Here is a 25722-nt window from a genome sequence, read left to right as displayed (position 1 = left end):
ATTTGGAAGATGTGGTCAAAGTCACCTTATGTCCTGGTATATCGAAGTATTTGGGTTTACTTTTTCCATTAAATATCTTACACACCTCTATAAAATATTTCCTCAGATGTCTTAATGCTCAAGAGCCTTGGCTTACCAAATCATTCCCCGTGACTCTTTCCTCTGATACTAAGGATCAGCCTGTTGCCCTCTGCTACACAGGGTGGCTGTTTCACATCATGGCGACTAGAGCTGTGTTGAAGTGTGACCTCAGCATGATCTCTGGAGATCTGAGCTCAACTGGATCTGGCAAATTAAGCTCATCAAGCTATTCATTTTGTTTACTGGTAAGGGCAAGACTAAGCACTTACCAAGCCCAAACACTTCTCCAACCTTCATGCACCTAATATAACATTTTTCTGAGAAACACTATTTCCTCAGTAATCTTTGTTTTAGTATCAACGGGACAAACCCAACACTGTGAATTTAGACACTGTTTACTGTTGAATGCTGTAAACTTTTGACACATCAGTCCAGTGTATGATCTTTCATTGCAGTAAAAGCAATGACCTTTTCAATGAAAGGAATACAAGTTTTCATGCAAGTTATTTTTTCTTGATGGATGAGAGAGACAGTTGAGGGAGCAAAATTAAGTTGATTTGAAGTATGCAAAATGATGCATTTTAAATCACTGCAGAAAGTACAATCTCACAGAATCCTTATTTAAGTTAACTTTTTATTCTATCTAATGACATTAAAGCCCTTACCTGTTCATCACAATCAGATTCCAAATATGTTGGATCTTTTTGTAGACAATTGTCAAATCCATATTCATCACTTTCATTAAGACATTCACACCCAGCCTTATTTATAAATGGCATCAAATCCATCTGAAAAACAAAAAATGAATAAACCAGATTAATTTAACTAAGTAAATACACCTAGCTGATCTCCTGTAACATTGCACACCAGGAGTCAAGACCAAATGTTTCCTTCAGCTGAAGTGAGGTTAGAGTTGGACCAGGGCATGCAGATGTAACGCAGTCTCCAGTTTAATGCGAAAAGGTGACTGGAATGTGACAAAGGGAACACTTTACAGCCTAGTGTGTACAGACAAGATTCTTTTTTAATACATTATTGACATACTTTTTTTTTTTAATCTTAAATTACAGTTTTGACCAGATATGTATTCATTCCAGGCACTGCGCTTGAAATACATATCTTTATTCTGAAATGAGGAATCCAAAAAAAATTCCAGTTTCAAAAATATCCAACGGTGCACTTAAGAAAAACTTAGCACAGTATCAATATTATGCCACTGGAGGTCTATAGTGTAGCAGTGACCACCGCAGTCATTGTGGAGACGAAGTCTTATCTTCACACTGAGGACACCCTCCATCGTGTTGTGTGGCACTACCACCGTGCTAAATGAGATAGATTCAAAACAGATCTAGCAGCTCAAAACTGGGCATTCACGAGGCACTGTGGGCCATCAGCAGCAGCAGAATTGTATTCCACCACAATCTGTGACCTCATGGCCCGGCATATCCCTCACTCTACCATTACCATCAAGCCAGGGGACCAACCCTGGTTCGATAAGGAGTGTAGAAGAGCATGCCAGGAGCAGCACCAGGCGTACCTAAAAATGCGATGCCAACCTGGGGAAGCTGCAACACAGGACGACATGCACGCTAAAAAGCGGAAGCAGCATGCTATAGACAGGACTAAGCGATCCCACAATCAACAGATCAGATCAAAGCTCTGCAGTCCTGCCACATCGAGTCAGGAATGGTGGTGGACCATTAAACAACTAACGGGAGGAGGAGGCTCCATGAATATCCCCATCCTCAATGATGCTGGAGCCCAGCACGAGTGCAAATGACAAGGCTGAAGCATCTGCAACCATCTTCAGTCAGAAGTGCCGAGTGGATGATCCATATCGGCCTCCTCCCGAGGCCCCCACCATCACAGAAGCCAGTCTTCAGCCAATTCAATTCACTCCACGTGATATCAAGAAACAGCTGAACGCACTGGGTACAGCAAAGGCTATGGGCCCTGACAACATCCTGGCTGTCGTGTTGAAGACTTGCGCTCCAGAACTAGCCACACCTCTAACCAAGCTGTTCCAGTAAAGCTAGAACACTGGCATCTATCCGACAATGTGGAAAACTGCCCAGGTATGTCCTGTCCACAAAAAGCAGGACAAATCCAATCCGGCCAATTACCACCCCATCAGTCTACTCTCAATCATCAGCAAAGTGATGGAAGATGTCATCGACAGTGCTATCAAGCGGCACTTACTCACCAATAACCTGCTCAGTGATGCCCAGTTTGGGTTCCGCCAAGACCACTTCGGTCCCGACCTCATTACAGCCTTGGTCCAAACATGGACAAAGGAGCTGAATTCCAGAGGTGAGGTGAGAGTGACTGCCCTTGACATCAAGGCAGTTCCTCAGGACAGTGCCCCAGGCCCAACCATCTTCAGCTGCTTCATCAATGACCTTCCCTCCAACATAAGGTCAGAAATGGGAATGTTCGCTGATGACAGCAGTGTTCAGTGCCATTCGCAGCTCCTCAGATAATAAAGCAGCCCATGCCCACATGCAACAAGACCAGAACGACGTTCAGGCTTGGGCTGATAAGTGGCAGGTAACATTCGCACCACAGAAGTTCCAGGCAATGACGATCTCCAACAAACGAGAGTCTAACCACTGCACCTCGACATTCAACGGCATTACCATCGCCGAATCCCCCACCATCAACATCCTGGGGGTCACCATTGACCAAAAACTTAACTGGACCAGCCACATAAATACTGTGGCAACAAGAGCAGGTCAGAGGCCTGGGTATTCTGCGGCGAGGGTCTCATCTCCTGACTCCCCAAAGCCTTTGCACCATCTACAAGGCACAAGTCAGGAGTGTGATGGAATACTCTCCACTTGCCTGGATGAGTGCAGCTCCAACAACACTCGAGAGCCTTGACACCATCCAGGACAAAGCAGCCCTCTTGATTGGCACCCCATCCACCATCTTAAACATTCTCTCCATCCACCACCTACATACCATGACTGTAGTGTGTACCATCTACAAGATGCACTGCAGCAACTCAGTAGATCGCCAATCCTTCATCGTCACTGGGTCAAAATTCTGGAACTCCCTCCCTAACAGCACTGTGGAAGTACCTTCACCACACGGACTGCAGCAGTTGAAGGCGGCGGCTTACCGCCACCTCAAGGGCAATTAGTGACGGGCAATAAATGCTGGCCTTGCCAGTGATGCCCACATCCCATAAACGAAAAAAAAATTCTGCCCTTTATACCATTTGCTCAAATTCTAACCGCTGCAATCAAGACTTGAAGCACCCAGTTTTTGAAAATAAATTAATGGGTTCTTGCACTATTTCCACTTTCCTTTTCAATAGTCCACCCTTCTTTTCCGAAATGTGCAAGCTGCCCCTCCGGGCCCCCCCCAGTGCGCCTCATGTGTGAGCTTAGACGGTGAGTATCAGCAGCTTAGTGAACTGCAAAAGACATCACAGCCAAGCCTAATCACTCACTTTCAGGCAGGGGTCACTGGGTAGAATTAGGAGTGGGGACTATGACCTTTTTCTTCCCTACCCAGCAGCAGTAGCACTCCAAATGATTTACTGTCTGGAACCTTCTAGTCAGCAATCAATTCTTTACCCATTAGGTCATCAGTGTAGTTCACTTCTGTGTAGCTTTAAGCTTTTTCCCCCACAGACTGTTAAAAGCTAACTGTGGCCTTGTATTTCTAAGCAATAACACCATTTCATACCCAATTAAGTTAATGTGCGATTTTAATATAAATTATAACAGAATATCAATGTGCTAACCAGCTTTTGGCTCTATGCCAAGAGTAGAAATGAGATTTCTACGAATTTCACCTGGTTCAGCATCAAATGTATATTTTTTACAGAATGGTTATTTGCTTAAATGAAGGGGATTTACCTTGAGGTGTCAGCCTTGGCTCTGATAGCACTCTCACATCTGAGCCAGAGACTTGAGCACATAGAAACACAGAATGATACAGCACAGGAGGCCATTCGGCCCATTGCGCCTGTGCCAGACATAATCAAGACTGGTACTGCAGTGGCTGTAGTCCGAATGCCAACCCTGGGGTATACCACTGTATACGTCCCTTAATTATTTCTTTAATTCAATTGTCAAGTCTGATTAGATAAGCAAATAAAAATGCAACTAGTAAGACACTGTTCTCATCTATCTGAAACTAAAGTGGCCTTCATGCTCTTGTCTGCTTAACAGCATTCAAATCAGGGCTCCCTGGCATGAGCATAGAGTCACAGAATAGAATCATACAGCACAAAAGGAACCCATTCCGCCCAGCTTGCCTGAAAGAGCCAAATAATTAGTCCCACTCCCCCTGCTCTTTCTCCACAGCCCAGCAAATTTCTCCCTTTCAAAGTAGATATCTAATTAACTTTTGAAAGCTACTATTGAATCTGCTTCCACCACCCTTTCAGTTAGTGCATTCCAAATCGGAACAATTTGTTGCGTAAAGAAAATTCTCATTCCCTTCCCCCCACCCCCTTGGATTTTTTGCCAATTACCTTAAATCTGTGTTCTCTGGTTACCAACCCTCCTGCCACTGGAAACAGTCCTCACTATCTACTCTATCAAATCCCCTCGATTTTAAACACCTCTAATAAATCTGCCCTGAACCTTCTCTGCTCGAAGAACAATTCCAGCTTCTCTAGTCTCTTCACATAACTGAAGTCCCTCATCCCTGGTATGATTTTGGCAAGGCTCCTCTGCAACCTCTCCAAGGCCTTAACATCCTTCCTAAAGTGTGGTGCTCAGAATTGGACAGAATACTCCAGCTGAAGCCGAACCAGTGATTTATAAAGGTTTACCATAACTTCCTTGTTTTTGCACTCCATGCCTCCATTTATAAATGGTGTGGAGATGCCGGAGTTGGACTGGGGTGGACAAATGTAAGAAGTCACACAACACCAGGTTATAGTCCAACAGCTTTATTTGAAATCAAATAAAGCTGTTGGACTATAACCTGGTGTTGTGTGACTTCTTACATTTGTCCATTTATAAAGCCATGGGTACCATATGCTTTTTTAAACAACCTTATCAACTTGTCCTGACACCTTCAAAGATTTGTGTATGCGAACCCTCAGGTCTCTCTGTGCCTGCACCCCTTTAAAATTGAACCATTTAATTTATATTATCTCTCCTCATTTTTACTTCCAAAATGCACCACTCACACTTCCCTGCATTAAATATCTCCAACAAGCAAGCATCAAACCACCACCCCTTGAGATTTAACAGCATTACCATCACCGAATCCCCCACCATCAATATCCTTAGGGGTCACCATTGACCATAAACTTAACTGGACCAGCCACACAAATACTGTGGCAACAAGAGGTCAGAGGCTGGGTATTCTGCAGCGAGTGTCTCACCTCCCGACTCCCCAAAGCCTTTCCACCATCTACAAGACACAAGTCAGGAGTGCGATGGAATACTTTCCACTTGCCTGGATGAGTGCAGCTCCAACAAAACTCAAGAAGCTCGACACCATCCAAGACAAAACAGCCCGCTTGATTGGCACCCCATCCACCACCTTAAACATTCACTCCCTCCACCACCGGCGTACCGTGGCTGCAGTGTGTACCATCTACAAGATGCATTGCAGCAACTCGCCAAGGCTTCTTCGGCAGCACCTCCACCACCTAGAAGGACAATGGCAGCAGGCGCATGGGAACACCACCACTGCCAAGTTCCCCTCCAAGTTACACACCATCCTGACTTGGAAGTATATCGCCGATCCTTCACCGTCACTGGGTTAAAATCCTGGAACTCCCTCCTTAACAGCACTGTGGGAGTAGCATCACCACACGGACTGCAGCAGTTCAAAAAGGCAGCTCACCACCACCTTCTCAAGGGCATCAAGGGATGGTCAATAAATGCTGGCCTTGCCAGCAACAACCACATCCCATGAACAAATTTTTAAAAATCAACTGGCATGCGTCTGCCCACGACACTTCTTGTAATGGATTTAAGCAGAAATCAACCTATTCCACCACTATCAATTACTATTTCAAATTGCTAGTTTCTAGCTCTCTTAGTATGTGTATTGCATTTGTATAATTAGATTTTATTTAGTCATATATCTGAAAAACCAGGAAATGACAGTGGGAAAGTCTGAAACACACCCAAGATTGGTAGGGTGCAAGGATGCTCCTATCTTTTGCAAGCTATAGAATAGATGAATGTCTTGGTGTGAACGACAAACAAAGACCTCACATAGGCAGTGCAATTTTTGTTCAAGTATATCTTGGACACAACAGCAAAAAGTTGCAGCTCCCACTCTAAGTATAATGTATCTTTGGGCTAGCGTTGGGTCCCTGCTTTAATAAAATATTACTCCTGGAGATATTAGTACAAGTGCCCCCCACCCAGAGATATTTATTGCTTTATAGACCAAGCTTGCTGAAGGTACAATGACATAGCATTGAGACTTTTAAATAGCGTCTTGTGTCAAAAATAGGAAATACTGCCAGATTACAGGAAAGATGTGATGGCACAAGAGAGGGTACAGAGGAGATTTCCGAGGATGTTGCCAGGACTGGAGAACTTTAGCTATGAGGATAGGCTGGGGTTGTTTTAATTGGAACAGAAGAGGTTGAAGGGAGATTTAATTGAGGTGTATAAAATTATGAGGGGCCTAGATAGAGTGGATAGGAAGGACCAGCAATGGATGGTGTCTACATGGATTTTCAGAAGATGTTTGACAAAGTACCACATAGAAGGCTGGTTAACAAAATTAAGGCTCATGGAATAGGTGGGTCAGTGACAGCTTGGATAAGGAATTGGCTTAAGGACAGACAACAGCGAGTTGTGGTTAATGGCTGTTTTTCAGACTGGAGGATGGTAGACAGTGGTGTTCCCCAAGGGTCAGTGCTGGGGCCACTGCTTTTTTGGATATATGTGACCTGAATATTGGAATACAGAGTAAAATTTCTAAATTTGCCAATGACACCAAACTTGGGGGTGTGGCAAACAGTGATGATGATACCAATTGACTGCAACAGGACATAGAATGGCTAGCAGAATGGGCAGATGGAATTTAATACAGAGAAGTGTGAGGTGATGCATTTTGGCAGAAGGAACAGGGAGAGGCAATATACGCTTAATGGCACAGTTTTAAAGAGCGTGCAGGGATAGAGGGACCTGGGACTTAATGTGCATCGGTCCTTGAAGGTGGCAGGACATATTGAGAGAGAGTGGTTAACAAAGCATATGGGATCTTGGGCTTCATAAATACAGGTATTGAGCACAAAAGTAGAAGTTATGCTGAACCTTTATAAAGCGCTGGTTAGGCCACAACTGGAGTATTGCATCCAGTTCTGGTCACCACACTTTAGAAAGGATGTAAAGACCCTCGAGAGGGTGCAGAGATTTACCAGAATGGTCCCAGGGATGGGGGATCTTAGCTACAAGGACAGGTTGGAGAAGCTGGATTTATTTTCATTAGAGCAAAGGAGGTTGAGAGGCGATTTGATAGAGGTGTACAAGATTATGACGGGCTTGAATAGGCTAGGCAGGGAAAGGCTGCTCCCACTAGTTGATGGTACAAGGACTAGGGGACACAGATTGAAGGGTTTGGCCAAAAGATACAGGGGGGATGTGAGGAAAAACTTTTGTACTCAGCGAGTGATGATCTGGAATTCGCTGCCGACGGAAGTGGTGACACTCAATGTCTTCAAGGGGAGACTGGATAGGCACTTGAGGGAAATAAACTTGCAGGGCTACGGGGATAGAGCGGGGGAATGGGACTGACTGGATTGCTCTACAGAGAGCCGAATGGCCTCCTTCTGTGCCGTTATGACTCTATGACCGACTTTCCTTAGCAGAGGGGTCAGTAACCAGGCAGCATAGAATTAAAGTAATTGGTAGAACGATTAGAGGGGAGCTGAAGAGAACATTTTTCACCCAGAGGGTGGTGGGGGTCTGAAACTCACTGCCTGAAAGGGTGGTAGAGGCAGAAACCCTCATCACATTTAAAAGGTACTTGGATATGCACCTAATGTGCCGTAACCTGCAAGGCTATGGATCAAGAGCTGGAAAGTGGGATTAGGCTGGATAGCTCTCTTTCGGCCAGCACAGACATGATGGGCCGAATGGCCTCCTTCTGTGCTGTAAATTTCTATGATTCTATTTAAAAAGACTATGGTCCTGGACTTGTGGCCAGAAGCAGTCAGCCCAGTCAAGCTTGCATGGGAGGAATGAACTTGGGAAAAAAACTGATGATGTAGGTATAACTAAGCACTTTGAGCTTAAAAACTACTCATATCCCCTAAAACTGCAGGGCATGGCCCTGCAACTTGTAAAAAGGAACACTGGAAACTTGGAGAACTTCAACAAAACTGAGGGAAGATGGAAATAGCTCTGGCATAGATCCTAGGTCTTTTTACAGGGCAAGAGTAAGGAGATCCAAAGAGCGGTAAATATAATAGAATAAAAATTAAATCAAGATGAGATAAATTACAGTAAAAAGGGGATGGGCAAATGACAAGGAAGTGATATTTATTTTCTAAAAAAAAGTTTTTACAATTTTCACAGCACTAAGTTTTACATACATATCCTCTGGGAATGTCCATGTCTTCAATTCCAGGATCATTTTCCAAATGTTGTTTAATTTTCTCTTCTAACCCACTGGCATCTGCTCCATGAAGGTGGTCAACTCTCACTTTATTTCGGAAGAACAAAAACGATGGTGTTGCTGTAATGTTATTGGCTGCCGCTGTTTGCTGAAACAGTAATAAGTTTTATTAAGAACATTTAATAAAAAATATTTTATAAAACTGTAGGATAAAGATACCAGCCAATGTTGCAGGTGGTATGGGAGGGGGGGCGGGGAAGGGAAGAGATAAAAGTTGAGTAAGAGGACTCTTAATATAGTCAAAGTGACACTTAAATGATATTCAAGTCCCGTTCTATCCTCAGCCGAGTTTCAAATCCTGTAACTAGATTACTCACCATCCGGAACATGGTCACCTGCGTCGCCAACTCACCGCTACCAATGCCGAAAGCCCCCAAAGCTTGATTTCTCCAAGAATTTCCTCATCAGTTTCGAGCTCCACCCTGACCCCACCTCATTCATAACTCCACAGCTCGTATCATATCCCAGACAAATTCACGCATAATCGTCCCCGTTCTTACAGACCACTAATGGCACTATCTCCCAGTGCACAGAATTCAAAATCCTCATCTTACAAGTCCCTCCACTGCCTTGTCCATCCTAATGTTCAGCATACACCCTCTGCTGTATGTGCCCTAACCCCTTTCCTCCAATATTTAAGGCTGTCTTCAACTATCACACCCCTACACATGCTAGAAATCCCTGCCTTACTGCCTCTCTTCCGCACCTTCAAAAGCCACCTCAAAACTTCTCTTCGATTACACCTTGGGTCAAATAATTACTCTCCCATGCACTGTTTGGTGTTCACCATTCCCCTGCAAGGCATCTTGCAGGTGATATGTAAAAGGTGTTATACCAATCTAAATTGGTCCTGCATTACAAAAACTTACACAAGAAACTCCCCAAGCATACAATGCAAGTGGAAGTTGCCATTAAAATGCACTCATTCATATACTGCACCAGATGCAATACAAACCTCTCAACAAGTCATCTTGCTTTTAAAGAGAAGGGACATCACAGGCAACTATAATTTTCAATAGGTGTTTGCCCATTAATAGGAGGAATGTCAGTACTGGGAATGGAATTGTTTCTGCTTTTTGTACTGCATGCCCACATTAAGCACTTCCAGTATAACTACAGTATAGGCTGGCGCACCTATGTGGAAGGCGGCTTGCAATTACTTCAGCCTCAAAAACCACTTCCTATTACATGAGTATCTCTCTCACTGGCCACTCAAATTTAGTGTTAAATTATGAACTTTTTTTCTGGGCTCTCATTCCTACAAGAAACTGATGGAATTTAGTTGATAATAAACATTTCAAAAATATATATATTCTGTCGTAGGGTCGGAAATTCAGAGCTTCAATATCCAAATCCTATAACTATCTGTTTATTCATGCAAAGTTTGGTACATCGTTTGTTTACTCAATACAATTATATGGCTGTCGTTACACACCTGAGCGATAGCTCATTCAACTAACCTTTTGCTAACCGGCTTTGCTTAGCAATGCAATATTTATTCACAGTACAATATAGAACTGCCAGTGGTTGCTGAGGAATTCCATTTATAAAGATGGCCAACATCTACCATATGAAAGCAGTGAGGATAAAGGAAGACTTTTTCCCCTTTAAATCTCCGACCATACCCAACATAATGACACAAACATCTGCTACGAGTAACCTAGCTTTTCCATTAAGGAAAGAGGGACGATTTTTAAAATTCCAAGTGACCCTGTTGAAGAGGTACGTTTTTAACATTAAATGATTAGGTGCCAAAGTTGAGTTACCAACCTCAGGCTGTGGTGAGGAACGAAGTGATGGCCAAGAGATTTCCCAGAGGGAGGATGAGAAAATGTGAAGCTAGCAAACAGCTTGCATACATTTCCTTTGAGGGGCTATAGAGTGGCATTTGTAGAGACCTGGGGAGGCAGGTCACCTGCCCACCCTTCTTTGCCACATGTTACACAGCACTGACAGTTCACACAGAGGCAAGAAAGGAAACACCATAAATGGGTGCACACCAACACAGCCAATAGAAATTGCACCATGAATTTTGTAATGGCCTTTGGAGCTGTCTGAAATCAAGCAGCTCAAAAAGCTGATCAGTTTACACAAGCTTATGCTAAAAGCAGCACACTGCTTAGTCTGTACCAGCACATATTCAATTGGGAGCCTTCATTAGCCTAAATTTATAGCTGCCATGTAGTGAGATCACACGACGGAGTCATTGAATATATTCAAGGCGGAGATTGACAGACATTTGAACTACAAGGGAGTCGAGGGGTATGGGGAGAGAGCGGGAAAGTGGTGTTGAGGCCAAGATTGGATCAGCCATGATCTTATTGAATGGCGGATCAGGCTCGAGGGGCCGATTGGCCTACTCCTGCTTCTGCTTCTTATGTTCTTATGATATGCAAGTTAAGAGAAAACAAAAACATGCCAAATACATATTTCAGAACTAACTAATGTACTGCAGAAGAAACAAAATTGGGATTGTAACGGAGTTCGTTCCTAGAATTTTCTTAGATGCTTCCCCCCCCCTATTGCGAAACCAAGGTGAAGGGACAATTTTCATTGTATATGATACAAAGACTGAAAACAGTAGATGTGCAGGGAGATCAGGAAGTGGCGATTAGGTGACACCCAAGTTTGGATTTCAAAAATCTAAAGATCATAGTGGAAGCAAGGCGTTGCAGTTTTGAGGTCCTGGGAAAAATTGCAGTCTGATGAATCTTTATTTCAACATAGTGATGATGCAGGAGAGAGGCAGAGCATGTAGGGCAGTATATTTGCAGCATAAGAGGCACATTAGTTGAAACGATTAGCGTACAAGGTAAAAACACCTGGATCACTCCAGATGATAAACTTAATTTTTAATTCATGAACTAATTATGGGGATTTTCAATCCACTCACCTGACACTGATGTACATCAACTTCCAGAAAGACAGCGTGTGGGTATTTGGAACTCATTGCACTGAAAGCCGAAGCTATTCTCACACAAGGTCCACATCTTTAAAAAAAAATTACAAACTAGGTTATTACTCAGCCATTCTTAGAGATGAGCACTTTTGATCAGTGCTCACTGGGGTGAAAAATAACTTACATTGCAGTGAAAGAACAGTTATTTTAATATATTAGCTGGACAAAATGCATGCTTTCAGTTTCTTAAGCCATGGTATCCCACACCCCTCGTTCTTTTAAAGATCTGAATCATGTTCACTCTTAATGTTTTTCTCCAGCGAGAGATTTATTTATATTCTACACTGCATCAAATTACAAAATTATCCTAGCTGCTCTCTATCCTCTCTCCAAAACATCCATATCCTTGACAATAGAATCCCAAAATACTGTATTCTAAATGTGGACTACACAGGGTTGAGATGAGCAGTTTCAATTTATGATTCAATATCCTCGAGATACACATAGGCCTTGCTGGTAACAGCTTTATTTAACTGCATATTTGCAACAAGTGGCAATAACCATACCCAAACCTACTGCTGCCAGTGGACTCCCGTTTACTCTGTACCCACATATTCTCTTACATTCTGCACATTACCAACAATAATATCCATTTGCTATTTTTCTGCTTCTTCACTTAATTTGTAGATAACCTTTTTCAAATGCTATCAATCTCCCCTAGGCTAGACACCAAGCTACATGACCAAAGCAAATGTTGTAACATTGCAAGTACATTCCATACGTATCGTTTATAAATAGTGTAAACAGTAACCCAGATCAGATCCCTGCAGAACTCCATCAGCACCCAAACTAGTTTATCAGTTCATTTTGCATCAATTTCATAAACATAATTATTTAAAAGGATCAAATTATCGATGCTTGAAAAGCTCTGTTAACTCCACCATATTAGCTTCATCAAAACATTCAAATTTGTCAAACACAAATTGTGTCTTCAACAAATCTGTTCTGACTGTTCTTGATTCACCCACATATTTCTATATGCTTACTAATTCAATCTCCAATTATGGATTCTCAAAGTTTGCCCACAACTGATTTTAGTCTATAGTTGCCTGGTTTATCCTTCTGTACCTTTTCCGACAAGGGTGTTACATTGGCTATTCTCCAGCCCCAAGGCATAATTTGCATTATTTAGGACAATTGATAAATTGCAGAAAAGCCTCCACCATCTCCTCTCTGACTTTACATAGGATATACAGCACAGAAACAGGCCATGCAGCCCAACAGTCCATGCCAGTGTTAATGCTCCTCTCGAGCCTCCTCCTGCCTTTCCTCATCTAAATCTATCAGCATAACCCTCGATTCCCTTCTCCCTCATATGTTTGTCTAGCCTCCCCTTAAATAAATCTATACTATTTGCTTCAATCACTCCCACTTATTTATATTCTACTACACTGCATCAAGTTACAAAATGATCCTTGCAGTTCTCTATCCTCCGTCCAAAGCATCCATATCCTCAATGATAGAATCTCAAAATACTGTATTCTAAATGTGGACTACATAGGGTTGAGATGAGCAGTTTCAATTTATGATTCAATATCCTCGAGATACACATAGGCCTTGCTGGTAACAGCGTTATTTAACTGCATATTTGCAACAAGTGGCAAGAGTTCCACATTCTCACCACTCTCTGAATTCCCTATTGGATTTCTTGGTGACTATCTTATATTGATGGCCTCTAGTTATGCTCTTCCCCACAAGTGGAAACATTCTCTCTCTATCCGCTCTATCAAACCTTTTCATAATTTTAAAAACCTCTATTTGGTCACCCCTCAGCCTTTAAGAAAAAAAAAAGACCCAGCCTGTTCATCCTTTCCTGATAGGTACACCCTCGCATTTCTGGTATCGTCCTTGTAAATCTTCTCTGCACCCTCTCCAGTGCCTCTATATCCTTTTTATAATATGGCGACCAGAACTGTACGCAGTGCTGTGTGTGGTCGAACCCAGGTTCCAAACAAGTTTAGCATAACTTCCCTACTTTTCAATTCTATCCCTCCAGAAATAAACCCTAGTGCTTGGTTTGCTTGCTTTTTTTTTTTAAGGCCTTGCTAACCGGTGTTGCAACTTTTAGTGATTTGTGTATTTGTACTCCAAGATCCCTTTGTTCCTCTACCTCACCTAGACTCGCACCCTCCAAGTGATAAGTGACCTCCCTATTCTTCCGACCAAAATGTAATACCTCACATTTATCTGTGTTGCACTTCATTTGCCAATTATATGCCCATTCTGCAAGTTTAATAATGTCCTCCTGTAATTTATTGCAGTCCTCTTCAGTATTGACCATCTCTCCCCCCTCCCCCCACCCAATTTGGTGTCATCCACAAATTTAGAAATAGTTTTGGACTCCAAAGTCTAAATCGATAATGTAAATTGTGAACAACAGTGATCCCAGCACTGATCCTTGTGGAACACCACTACCCACCTTCTGCCACTGTGACTAGTTACCCTTTACTCCTACTCTCTGCTTTCTGTCCATTCTGTTACTTGTCACCTAACTCCGCATTCTCCGACCTTGTTCATCAGTCTATTATGGGGGACCTTATCGAAGGCCTTTTGAAAATCTAGATAAATTACATCTACTGCATTACCATGGTCTACTCTCTCGATTACCTCTTCAAAAAATTCAATGAGGTTGGTCAAGCAAGACTCTCCCTTTTGAAGTCCAATCTAACGATTCCTTATTATATTTTTGGTTCCTAGATGTTCTTCTATTTTCTCCTTTAGTAGGGATTCCATTATTTTTCCTACCACCGATGTTAAGCTGACTGGTCTATAATTCCCTGAACATGTTCTATCCCCCTTCTTGAATTATGTTATGTTAGTTATCTGCCAGTCTTCTGGCACTACACCTTTTTCTAATGAATTATTAAATATGTGTAGTAATGCCTCTGCTATCTCATCCCTAGATTCTTTTAAAATGCATGGATGCAATCCATCCGGACCAGGGGTTTTATCCTGAGTTTTATTAGTTTATTTACCAAAACCCCCTCTATTTTAAATGCACTTATCTCATTACTCATCCCATCATCCAATGTCATGTCCACCTGTTCTATCTCCTGGGTAAATATTGAAGCAAAATAATTTAATATTTCTGCCATCTCTATCATTACCTGTGGTATTATCCTGTCTGTCCCTTAATGACCCTATTTCCATCCTAACCTTTTTCTTTAAATTAATGTGCCTGTAAAATATTTTACTATTTTGTTTTATGTTCCATGACACAGTTTTATGTTCCATGGCACGGTGGCATAGTGGTTAGCACTGTTGCCTCACAGCGCCAGGGACCCGGGTTCAAATCTGGGCTCGGGCGACTGTCTGTGTGGAGTTTGCACATTCTCCCTGTGTCTGCGTGGGTTTCCTCCGGGTGCTCCGGTTTCCTCCCACAGTCCAAAGATGTGCGGGTTAGGTTGATTTGGCTATGATAAATTGACCCTTAGTGTTAGGGGATTAAATACGTGGGGTTACGGGGATCGGGTGGGATATGTGTCAGTGCAGGCTCGATGGGCCGAAATGGCCTCTATCTGCACTGTGGGGATTCTGTGTGTGTGTGTGTGTGTGTGTGTGTGTGTGTGTGTGTGTGTGTGTGTGTGTGTGTGTGTGACAATTTAATTTCATAGTTCTCTTTGCCTTCCTAATTGTTTTTTTGACTTCTCTCCTAATCTCTTCGTATTCTCCCTTATCATGCACACCCCCGCTGTCCATGTACTTCTTTCAACAATCTAGGATGCATGCATTAGGACCTGAAAACTCATTCGTCTTCTAGTTATCTCTTAACAATTGTTCCATATCTTCCTCTAGTACACCTACATTCTCACTTGCACCATCGTTAGTAAAAACTGGTGCAAATATTTAATATCTCCAACTATGTCTTCATCATCCACAATTAGAGTCCCTGCTTCATTCTAGAGTGATCTTACCTACCCGCCCACCATTTTTTTTTCCAAAAGCACTTATTAATTGTGTAAAGGCCCTATTTTCTTATATTATTTGCTATTTTTTTCAGATTCCCTTCGAGCCCTTTTAATCTAGCACTCTCACCTATGAGTCAGAAGGTTGCGGGTTCAAGTTTCACGCAGTCTCGAGCACAAAATCCAGGCTGACAAATCAGTGCAGAACTGAGGGAGTGCTGCCAATGCAGAGGTGCTGTCTTTCGGCTCAGTTTAGGGTCAAATAGGACACCATGGTCTGGTTCAGCCTCAGACAGTGGCCAGGGAGAGGGATGCAGTCTGTGGCTAGGGGACGGAGTTTGAGGCAGGGACTGAAGACAATGGCTTTGGTCTTCCCAATATTTAATTGGAGGAAATTTCTGCTCAATGCTGGGTGTCAGACAAGTAGTGTGGCAAATCAGAGGCAGTGGAGGGGTCAAGAGAAGTGGTGGCGAGGTAGAGCTGGGTGTCGTCAGTGTACATATGGAACCGGACGGGTTTTCCGATAACGTCGCCAAGGACCAGCATGTAGGTGAGAAATAGGAGGAGTGCCAAGGATAGATCCTTGGGGACTCCAGAGGCAACAGTGTGGGAGCAGGAAGAGAAGCCATTGCAGGTGATTCTCTGGATACGGCTGGATAGATTCGAATGGAACTAGGCATGGGCAGTCCCACCCAGCTGGACAACAGAGGAGGGGATGGTGGGATGGTGTGGTCAACTGTGTCAAAGGCTGCAGGCAGGTCAAGAAGGATAAGGAGGGATAGATAACCATTGTGACAGCCACACAGGATTTCATTTGTGACTTTCAAAAGGACCATTTCAGTGCAGTGGAACCTGATTGAAGGAGTTCAAACATGGAGTTGCAGGAAAGATGGGCACGGATTTGGAAGGAGGCAACATGTTCAAGGACTTTTGAGAGGAAAGATAGGTTGGAGATGGGGCGGTAGTTTGCAAGGACAGGGGAGGTCAAGGGTGGGTTATGAGAGGAGGTGGGTGACAAAACAGCAGATGTGAAGGGGTGGGGTGGGGTAGAGCACCCAAAGAGAGGATCCATTAACAAAATCAGCTGACGAGGGCCAGGATGGGAAGTTGGATGAGCAGCAGTTTATCATAGAATGTTACTGCACAGAAGGAGGCCATTCAGCCCATCATGCCTGTGCCGGCTCTTTGGTAGAGCTATCCAATTAGTACTACACCCCTGCTCTTTCCCCATAGCCCGATAATTTTTTTCCATTCAAGTATTTATCCAATTCTCTGTTGAATGTTACTATTGAATCTGCTTCCACCACCCTTTCAGGCAGTGCATTCCAGATCATGACAACTCGGTGTAAAAAAAATGATTACTCGTGTCACCTCTGCTTCTTTTGTCAATCACCTTAAATCAGAGTCCTCTGGTTACCTACTCTTGTGTCACTGGAAACAGCTTCTCCTTATTTACTGTGAAAACACTTCATGATTTTGAACACCTCTATCAAATCTCCTTTCAACCTTCTCTGCTCCAGTCTCTCCAAATAACTGAAGTCCCTCATCCCTGGTACCATTCTAGTAAATCTTTTCTGCACCATCTCCAAGGTCTTGACATCCTTCCTAAAGTAAGCGTGGTGCCCAGAATTAAACAATACTCTAGCAGCGGCCTAACCAGTATTGTATAAAGGTTTAGCATAACTTCCTTGCTTTTGTACTCTATTCCTCTATTAATAAAGCCAAGGATCCCATATGCTTTTTTAACAGGCTTCTCAACTAGTCCTACCACCTTGAAGAACATGTGTACAGACACCCCCAGGTTTCTCTGTTCCATGGGAATGTAACTACTTTGTACCCATACCATCTACTCTTTAAAGACCTTCCACTGTTTTGCCTACAAATTTTTGATTCCAATCGACCTGGTCCATATCCCTTTTCAACTCACTTAAGTCGGCCTTCCTCCAGTTAGAATCAAAGAATGGTTACAGCACAGGAGGCTATTCGGCCCGTCAAGTCTGTGCCGACTCTCTGCAAGATAATCAGCTAGTTCCACTCTCCCGCCCTTTCCCTGCAGATTTTTCTCCTTCAGGTACTTATACAACTTTTGAAAGCCACGATTGAATCTGCCTCCACCACCCTTTCAGGCAGTGCATTCCAGATCCTAACCACTCGCTGCGTAAAAGTTTTTTTCTTCATGTCAACTTTGGTTCTTCTGCTGATTACCTTAAATCTGTGTCGTCTGGTTCTTGACCCTTCTGCTAACGGAAACAGTTTCTCTCTATCTACTGTCCAGACCCCTCATGATTTTGAACACCTCTATCAACTCTCCTCTCAACCTTCTCTGCTCCAAGGAGAACAACCCCAGCTTCTCCAGTCTATCTATGCAACTGAAGGCCCTCATCCCTGAAACCATTCTTGTAAATCTTTTCTGCACCCACTCTAAGGCCTTCACATCCTTCCCTGGTAGACCCATCGTTTCAGCCTGTTCTTGCCCCACGGATCTTATCTCTTCCTATCTTGACTATCTTTTCTCCCCTTGTCCAGTCTCTTCCCACCTACATCCGCGACTCTTCGGACGCCCTCCGCCACTTTAACAGTTTCCTGGCCCCAACCACTTCCTTTTCACCATGGACGTACAATCCCTCTACACCTCCATCCCCCACCAGGATGGCCCGAGGGCGCTCCGCTTCTTCCTTGAAAAGAGGCCCGACTAGTCCCCATCCACCACCACCCTCCTCCGCCTGGCTGAACTTGTTCTCACATTGAACAACTTCTCCTTTAACTCCACTCATTTCCTCCAAATCAAAGGTGTTGCCATGGGTACCCGCATGGGTCCTAGCTATGCCTGCCTTTTCGTGGGCTATGTGGAACAATCTTTGTTCCAGTCCTACTCGGGTCACCTACCTCACCTCTTTTTCCGATACATTGATGACTGTATCGGTGCCGTTTCCTGCTCTCGCCCCGAACTAGACAATTTCATTCACTTTGCCTCCAATTTCCACCCTTCCCTCACCTTCACATGGTCCATCTCTGACTCTTCCCTTCCTCGACTTCTCCGTCTCCATCTCTGGGGATAGGTTATCGACCAATATTCACTACAAGCCCACTGACTCCCACAGCTACCTGGACTACACTTCCTCCCACCCCGCCTCCTGTAAGGACTCTATTCCATTCTCCCAGTTTCTCCGTCTCCGCCGTATCTGCTCCGACGATGCCACCTTCCACACCAGTGCTTCAGACATGTCTTCCTTTTTCCACAACCGAGGATTCCCCTCTACCGTGGTTGACACTGCCCTCGACCGTGTCAGTTCTATCTCCCGCACTTCTGCCCTCACCCCTGCCCCGTCCTCCCGGAACCACGATAGGGTTCCCCTTGTCCTCACCTTTCACCCCACCAGCCTCCACATTCAACGGATCATCCTCCGGCATTTCCGCTACCTCCAAAGTGATCCCACCACCAAACGTATCTTCCCCTCCCCTTTCAGCATTCCGTAGGGACCGCTCCCTCCGAGACACCCTAGTCCACTCCTCTATCACCCCAAACAGCCCTTCCCCTTCGCCTGGCACCTTCCCGTGCAAGCGGAGATGTAACACCTGCCCCTATACCTCCCCCCTTCCCACTGTCCAGGGCCCCAAACACCCCTTCCAGGTGAAACAGCGATTTACTTGTACTTCTCGCAATCTAGTATACTGTATTCGCTGCTCACGAAGCGGTCTCCTCTACATTGGGGAGACCAAACGCAGATTGGGTGACCGCTTTGCGGAACACCTCAGTTCAGTCCGTAAGGGTGACCCCGAGCTTCCGGTCACCTGTCATTTTAATTCACCGCTCCATTCCTACTCGGACCTCACCGTCCTTGGCCTCTTGTATTGTTCCACGGAAGCTCAACGCAAACTTGAGGAACAGCACCTCATCTTCCGATTAGGCACTTTGCAGCCTTCCGGACTCAATATCGAGTTCAACAATTTCACATCATAACCTCAGCCCCTATTACTTTTTACTTGTAATTTTTCCACTCCTTCTCCCCCCCCCCCCCCCTTTCCTTTTGTTTCACTCTCCCACCTGGCAGCTATCTCTTGCCCTGCCAGTGCACTTCACACCTAATCTCAGCCTATTACCATCTCGTCTGGCTTCGAATACCTTTTATTGTCTCTTCTACTTCTTTTGTCTCTTTCACTTCTTTTGTCCGATCGCAGCCCTGCCTTCGATCTATTTTCTTTTCTTTCCAGTTTTGAAGAAGGGTTCGACCAGAAACGTCAACTCAAATTTCTCTCCACGGATGCTGCCTGACCTGCTGAGTTTTTCCAGCATTCTCTGTTGTTCATCAAAACTTCCTTGCTTTTGCACTCGATGTCTCTATTTAATGAAGCCCAGGATCCCATATGCTTTTTTAACCACTTTCTCAACCTGCCCTGCCACCTTCAATGATTTGTGCACATATACCCCCAGGTCTCTGTTCATGCACCCTCTTTAGAATTGTACCCTTTAGTTTATTATATTATATTGCCTCTCCTAGTTCTTCATACCAAAATGTATCACTTTGCAATTTTCTGTGTTAAATTTCATCTACCACATGTCTGGCCATTCCATCAACCTGTCTTTGTCCTCTTGAGGCCAATCACTATCCTCCTCACTGTTCACTATACTTCCAAGTTTTGTATCATCTGCAAATTTTGAAATTGTGCCCTGTACACCCAAGGCCAAGTCATTAATGTATATCAAGAAAATCAGTGGTCCTAGTACTGACCCCTGGGGAACATCACTGTATACCTTCCTCCAGTGTAAAAAACAACCGTTCACCACTACTCTTTGTTTCCTGTCACTTAGCCAATTTCATATTCATGCTGCCTTGTCCCTTTTATTCCATGACTTCAACTTTGCTGGCAAGCCTATTATGCAACACTTTATCAAATGCCTTTTGGACTTGATTGTTCCTTGTCCTTTTACACAACTATCCTAAACCTGATCATATGATCACTATTCCCCAAATGCTCCCCTACTGAAACATGATCCACTTGCCCCACTTCATTGCAAAGAACTAGATCTAACACTGCTTACTTCCTTGTTGGGCTGGAAACACACTGGCTTGTACACATTTCAGGAATTCCTCCCCTCTTGATCCTGTTACTATCCCAGTCTATGGTAGGACAATTGAAATCTCCCATTATTGTTATCTATAGTTCATGCAAGTTCTTTCTTTTCACCTCCCAACTATACTTTCTATATTCCTCATGATTGTCTTTAGTATTGTTAGCCCTAAATTTATCATATGCCTCCCTTGTATGTTACAATTTAGTAATAATTATTTATCCATGAATCTCAACTTTGACGAACCACCTTTTAACCATATAGTTGAGGCTTGTAATAAGGGAACATCTATAATTATGGGGGATTTTAACTATCATATAAATTGGACGAATCAAATTGGGCAGGGCTGCCTTGAGGATGAGTTCATTGAGTGTATTAGGGATGGGTTTCTTGAGCAGTATGTAACTGAACCAACCAGGGGGCAAGCAACCTTAGATCTGGTCCTGTGTAACGAGACAGGATTAATTAAAAATGTCCTAGTAAAGGATCCCCTTGGAATGGGTGACCATAACATGGTTGAATTCCATATTCAGTTAGAGGGTGAGGAGGCTGTATCTCAAACAAGCGTGCTAAGCTTGAATAAAGGAGACTATGAAGGTATGAGAGCGGAATTGAGTAAAGTGGATTGGGAAAATAGGTTAAAGGATAAGACGATACATGATCAGTGGTGTACATTTAAGGAGTTATTTTACAAATTCCAAAAAAGTATATTCCACTGAGAAAAAAGGGTGTAAAAGAAAAGACAGCCATCCGTGGCTAAGTAAAGAAATTAAGGATAGTACTCGACTAAAAACAAGGGCATATAAGGTAGCCAAATCTAGTGGGAGGATAGAGGATTGGGAAAACTTTAAAAGACAGCAAAAAATAACAAAAAGATTGATTAAGAAAGGGAAGATAGATTGTGAAAGTAAATTAGCAAAAAATATAAAGACAGATAGTAAGAGTTTTTATAGTTATATAAAAAGAAAAAGGGTGGCTAAAGTAAATGTTGGTCCCTTAGAGGATGAGACCGGGAAATTAATGGTGGGAAATATGGAGATGGCAAAAACACTGAATGAATATTTTGTATCAGTCTTTACAGTAGAGGACACCAAGAATATCCCAACACTTGACAAGCAGGGGGCTATAGGGGGGGGAGGAGCTAAATACGATTAAAATCACTAAGGAAGTAGTACTTGGTAAAATAATGGGACTCAAGGCGGATAAATCACCTGGACCTGATGGCTTACATCCCAGGGTTTTGAGGGAAGTGGCGGTAGGGATTGTGGATGCATTGGTAATAATCTTCCAAAACTCCCTGGACTCAGCAAAGGTCCCGGCAGACTGGAAAACTGCTAATGTAACACCCTTATTTAAAAAGGGCAGTAGACAGAAGGCTGGAAACTATAGACCGGTTAGCCTAACATCTGTGGTAGGTAAAATTTTGGAGTCCATTATTAAGGAGACAGTAACAGGACATTTGGATAATCATAATTTAATAAGACAAAGTCAGCATGGTTTTATGAAGGGGAAGTCATGTTTGACAAATTTGCTGGAGTTCTTTGAGGAAGTAACATATAGGGTGGATAAAGGTGAACCAGTGGACGTAGTGTATTTAGACTTCCAAAAGGCATTTGACAAGGTGCCACACAAAAGATTATTGCTTAAGATAAAAAATCACGGGATTGGGGGTAATATTCTGGCATGGATAGAGGATTGGCTATCTAACAGAAGGCAGAGAGTTGGGATAAATGGTTCATATTCAGACTGGCAATCAGTAACCAGTGGTGTTCCGCAGGGGTCAGTGCTGGGTCCCCAACTCTTTACAATCTATATTAACGATTTGGAGGAGGGGACCGAGTGTAACACATCAAAGTTTGCAGATGATACTAAGATGGGAGGGAAAGTAGTGAGTGAGGAGGACATAAAAAACCTGCAAGGGGACATAGACAGGCTAAGTAAGTGGGCAGAGATTTGGCAGATGGAATACAATACTGGAAAGTGTGAGGTTATGCACTTTGGCAGGAAAAATCGTAGAGCAAGTTATTATCTTAATGGCAAGAAACTGGAAAGTACTGAAGTACAAAGGGATCTGGGGGTCCTGGTGCACGAAACTCAAAAGGTTAGTATGCAGGTGCAGCAAGTGATTAAGAAGGCCAATGGAATGTTGGCTTTCATTGCTAGGGGGATAGAATATAAAAATAGGGAGGTATTGCTTCAGTTGTACAAGGTATTGGTGAGAGCACACCTGGAATACTGCATACAGTTTTGGTGTCCATACTTAAGAAAGGACATACTTGCTCTCGAGTCAGTACAAAGAAGGTTCACTCGATTAATCCCGGGGATGAGGGGATGGACATATGAGGAGAGGTTGAGTAGATTGGGACTCTACTCATTGGAGTTCAGAAGAATGAGAGGCGATCTTATTGAAACATATAAGATTATGAAGGGGTTGGATCGGGTGGATGCAGGGAGGATGTTCCAGATGATGGGTGAAACTAGAACTAGGGGGCATAGTCTTAGAATAAGGGGCTGCTCTTTCAAAACTGAGATGAGGAGGAACTACTTCACTCAGAGGGTGGTAGGTCCATGGAATATGCTGCCCCAAAAAGCTGTCGAAGCTATTACATAAATTTAAAACAGAAATAGACAGTTTCCTAGTAGAAAAGGGAATTAAGGGTTACGGGGAGCGGGCAGGAATTTGGACATGAGTCTCGGTTCGGATAGGTCATGGCCCTGTGGGTAGCGGAGCGGGCCCAGGGGCCGTGTAGCCTGATCCTGCTCCTGTTTTCGTGTGTCTAATGCTGTTAGATTCAGGAGATAGTCCTGTCATAGTGGATTGGCGGTTAGGATCAGATCAGCCATGATCTTATTGAATGGCGGAGCAGGCTCGAGGGGCCAATTGGCCTACTCCTGCTCCTATTTCTTATGTTCTTATGTTCTTATATAGGCATATATTTATTTTGTCTTCTAACCATTTTATATTTTAAGATTTCCCATTGCTTATTTTTTGACTTGTTTGCTAACTTTTCTGCCCAGTTAATTTGGGCCAGACCCCCTTTTATCTTGCTAAGCTTTGCCTTTTTCCTGTCCATCTTTGACATTTCACGATCCTTTTCTATTCTAACACTGAACTTAAAATTATGTTCTGGTCACTATTTTCCAATTGTTCTACTCTCTTCCATTATATTTGTTCCTCTTCATTTCCCAGAAATGAATCATGCACCGCTACTCTCCTTCTTGGATTGGAGACAAACTGATCCAGGAAGCAGTCCTCGGTGCGTTCTGAAAGCGTTCCCTGCTTTGATCCCATACATTAATTTATTCCATCGATCCTCAGGATAATCAAAAGCCACTCAATATTATTGCCTTGATCTTGCATAGCTCTCAAAATACAGATCTTCCCTATCTCCACTGTTTGGTGCCCTATAATGCACATTGACAATTGCGCCATTTCTTTCCTAATTTCTTAGCTATCTACGCGGATTTGATCTTTAACTACACTGGAACAACCTTGCATTCTCCCACTGAGATTGAACACTGTTACCTCACCCTTCCCCCTCCCCTCTGTCTCTCCTCACAGCAGCATTAAGTTCCCAGTGCGGTACAAAGTCGGAGCCATTCTTTCAGAAACCGAAGTCAAAGAATTCAACGGCGGCGGGACGACAACACCCCCAACCTCCGCCTGATGGGAGCCCGCACTCCCGTCTACTTATTATTAGAAGATGCAACAGCACGCAGCTAGGCCGCAAAGCCTGGGCCTCAAGCAGGAAGCAGAGTCCTATACCGCCGCCGCGCAAACTCACCCTTTCATCGTAAACTTCACCACCGTTAACCTGCAGCCGGCGTTCGTCAATTCGGGCTGAAACTCGGCGTCGGCCGCCACCACTTTCACCCTCATTGTCACTGAATTGTGTTGAATACAATTTACCAGGAGCGGCTCCCGGTCCGATCCGGTCCAGGCCTGATTTTTTTTTAAAAATCTAAATTTTAAAATTAAAAAAAACGCGCTTCGGTCAAAAAAAAACCCCGACTCCACTCACGACACAAAAAAAATCACCTCCTACAGCCAACCAACCAACCCAGAGTGGAAACTCCCGCCTATTGGCCCCCGAACGCAGGCCAGGACAGATTTGGGGCGGTGTCATTGCCGAACGCTTCCTGGTGATTGGTGGAGAGAACCGTCAATCAATATGACGGCGGTGCTTCCCCCTCCCCCAAACCAGCGTCGGTTCAGACGGACTCGGCTTCTTTGCTAAGTCATGGCCGGGGAGCCAAAATTACCCAGCAAACACTGCGAGTGCAGTCTGCTGGGCCTGAATTCAATCTTTGGGGCTGCTCCCTTTTCCGTTTCTCTTCCTCGCCCCCCCCAAACTTTGGCAGAAACCCACTCCCCCACCCTCCCCCCAAATCACAACTTTTTAAAAATTCATTCGCGGGGTGTGGATGTCGACGGTGAGGCCAGCATTTATTGCCCATCCCTAATTGCCCTCCATGAATAAGGTGTGGAGATGCCGGAGTTGGACTGGGGTGGACAAATGTAAGAAGTCACACAACACCAGGTTATAGTCCAACAGTTTTATTTGAAATCACAAGCTTTTGGAGCGCTGCTCCTTCGTCAGGTGAAGTGGAGAGATGAATAAAGACACAGTTTATATAGTCAGAGAATAATGCCAGATGATTACAGGTAATCTTTCTAACTGCCATTTATCACACCTCGGCAGAGAGATAATCACAGCAAACAAAGGTGTGAATGGTGTCCAAACAGGTTAGTCAGGAAAACATTACATCAAAGAACAATGAGGTGGGGTCACAAGGGGTCAAATGTTGCAGATGCTGGGGTCTGTATGAAAAACAAAAAACAGACAAAAAAACATTTTTTTTTGCTGGAAATCACAGCAGGTCCGGCCGCATCTGTGTAGAGAGAACAAGCCAATGACGACTCGAGTCTGGGTGACCCTACGTCAGGTGGGGTTACATGTAGCGTGACATGAACCCAAGATCGCGGTTGAGGCCGTCCTCATGAGTGTGGAACTTGGCTATCAGTTTCTGCTCGACGATTTTGCGTTGTGTGTCTCGAAGGCCGCCTTGGAGAATGCTTACCCGAAGATCGG

At 43.8% G+C, this 25722-nt stretch overlaps 1 protein-coding gene across 1 annotated transcript in view; it reads right to left on the bottom strand.

The window, feature by feature from the left end:
- The window catches only part of txnl1 (thioredoxin-like 1), a 35150-nt gene extending 10444 nt beyond the window's left edge, over window positions 1-24706 (bottom strand). Inside the window, exons 1-4 of the mRNA XM_085974524.1 lie at window positions 24415-24706; window positions 11588-11684; window positions 8612-8782; window positions 747-869 (exon numbers count right to left, since the gene is read on the bottom strand). Coding sequence (XP_085830650.1) covers window positions 747-869; window positions 8612-8782; window positions 11588-11684; window positions 24415-24509 — 486 coding nt within the window. The 5' untranslated portion in view covers window positions 24510-24706. The remainder of the gene's footprint in view (window positions 1-746; window positions 870-8611; window positions 8783-11587; window positions 11685-24414) is intronic.
- Window positions 24707-25722: the final 1016 nt, after the last annotated feature.

This window comes from Somniosus microcephalus, chromosome 2 (assembly GCF_052327205.1).
Source record: "Somniosus microcephalus isolate GS21.2 chromosome 2, FLI_Smic_1.0, whole genome shotgun sequence".
In the NCBI taxonomy this organism is placed as follows: Eukaryota; Metazoa; Chordata; class Chondrichthyes; order Squaliformes; family Somniosidae; genus Somniosus; species Somniosus microcephalus.
This window is presented reverse-complemented; position numbering and strand designations above follow the sequence as displayed.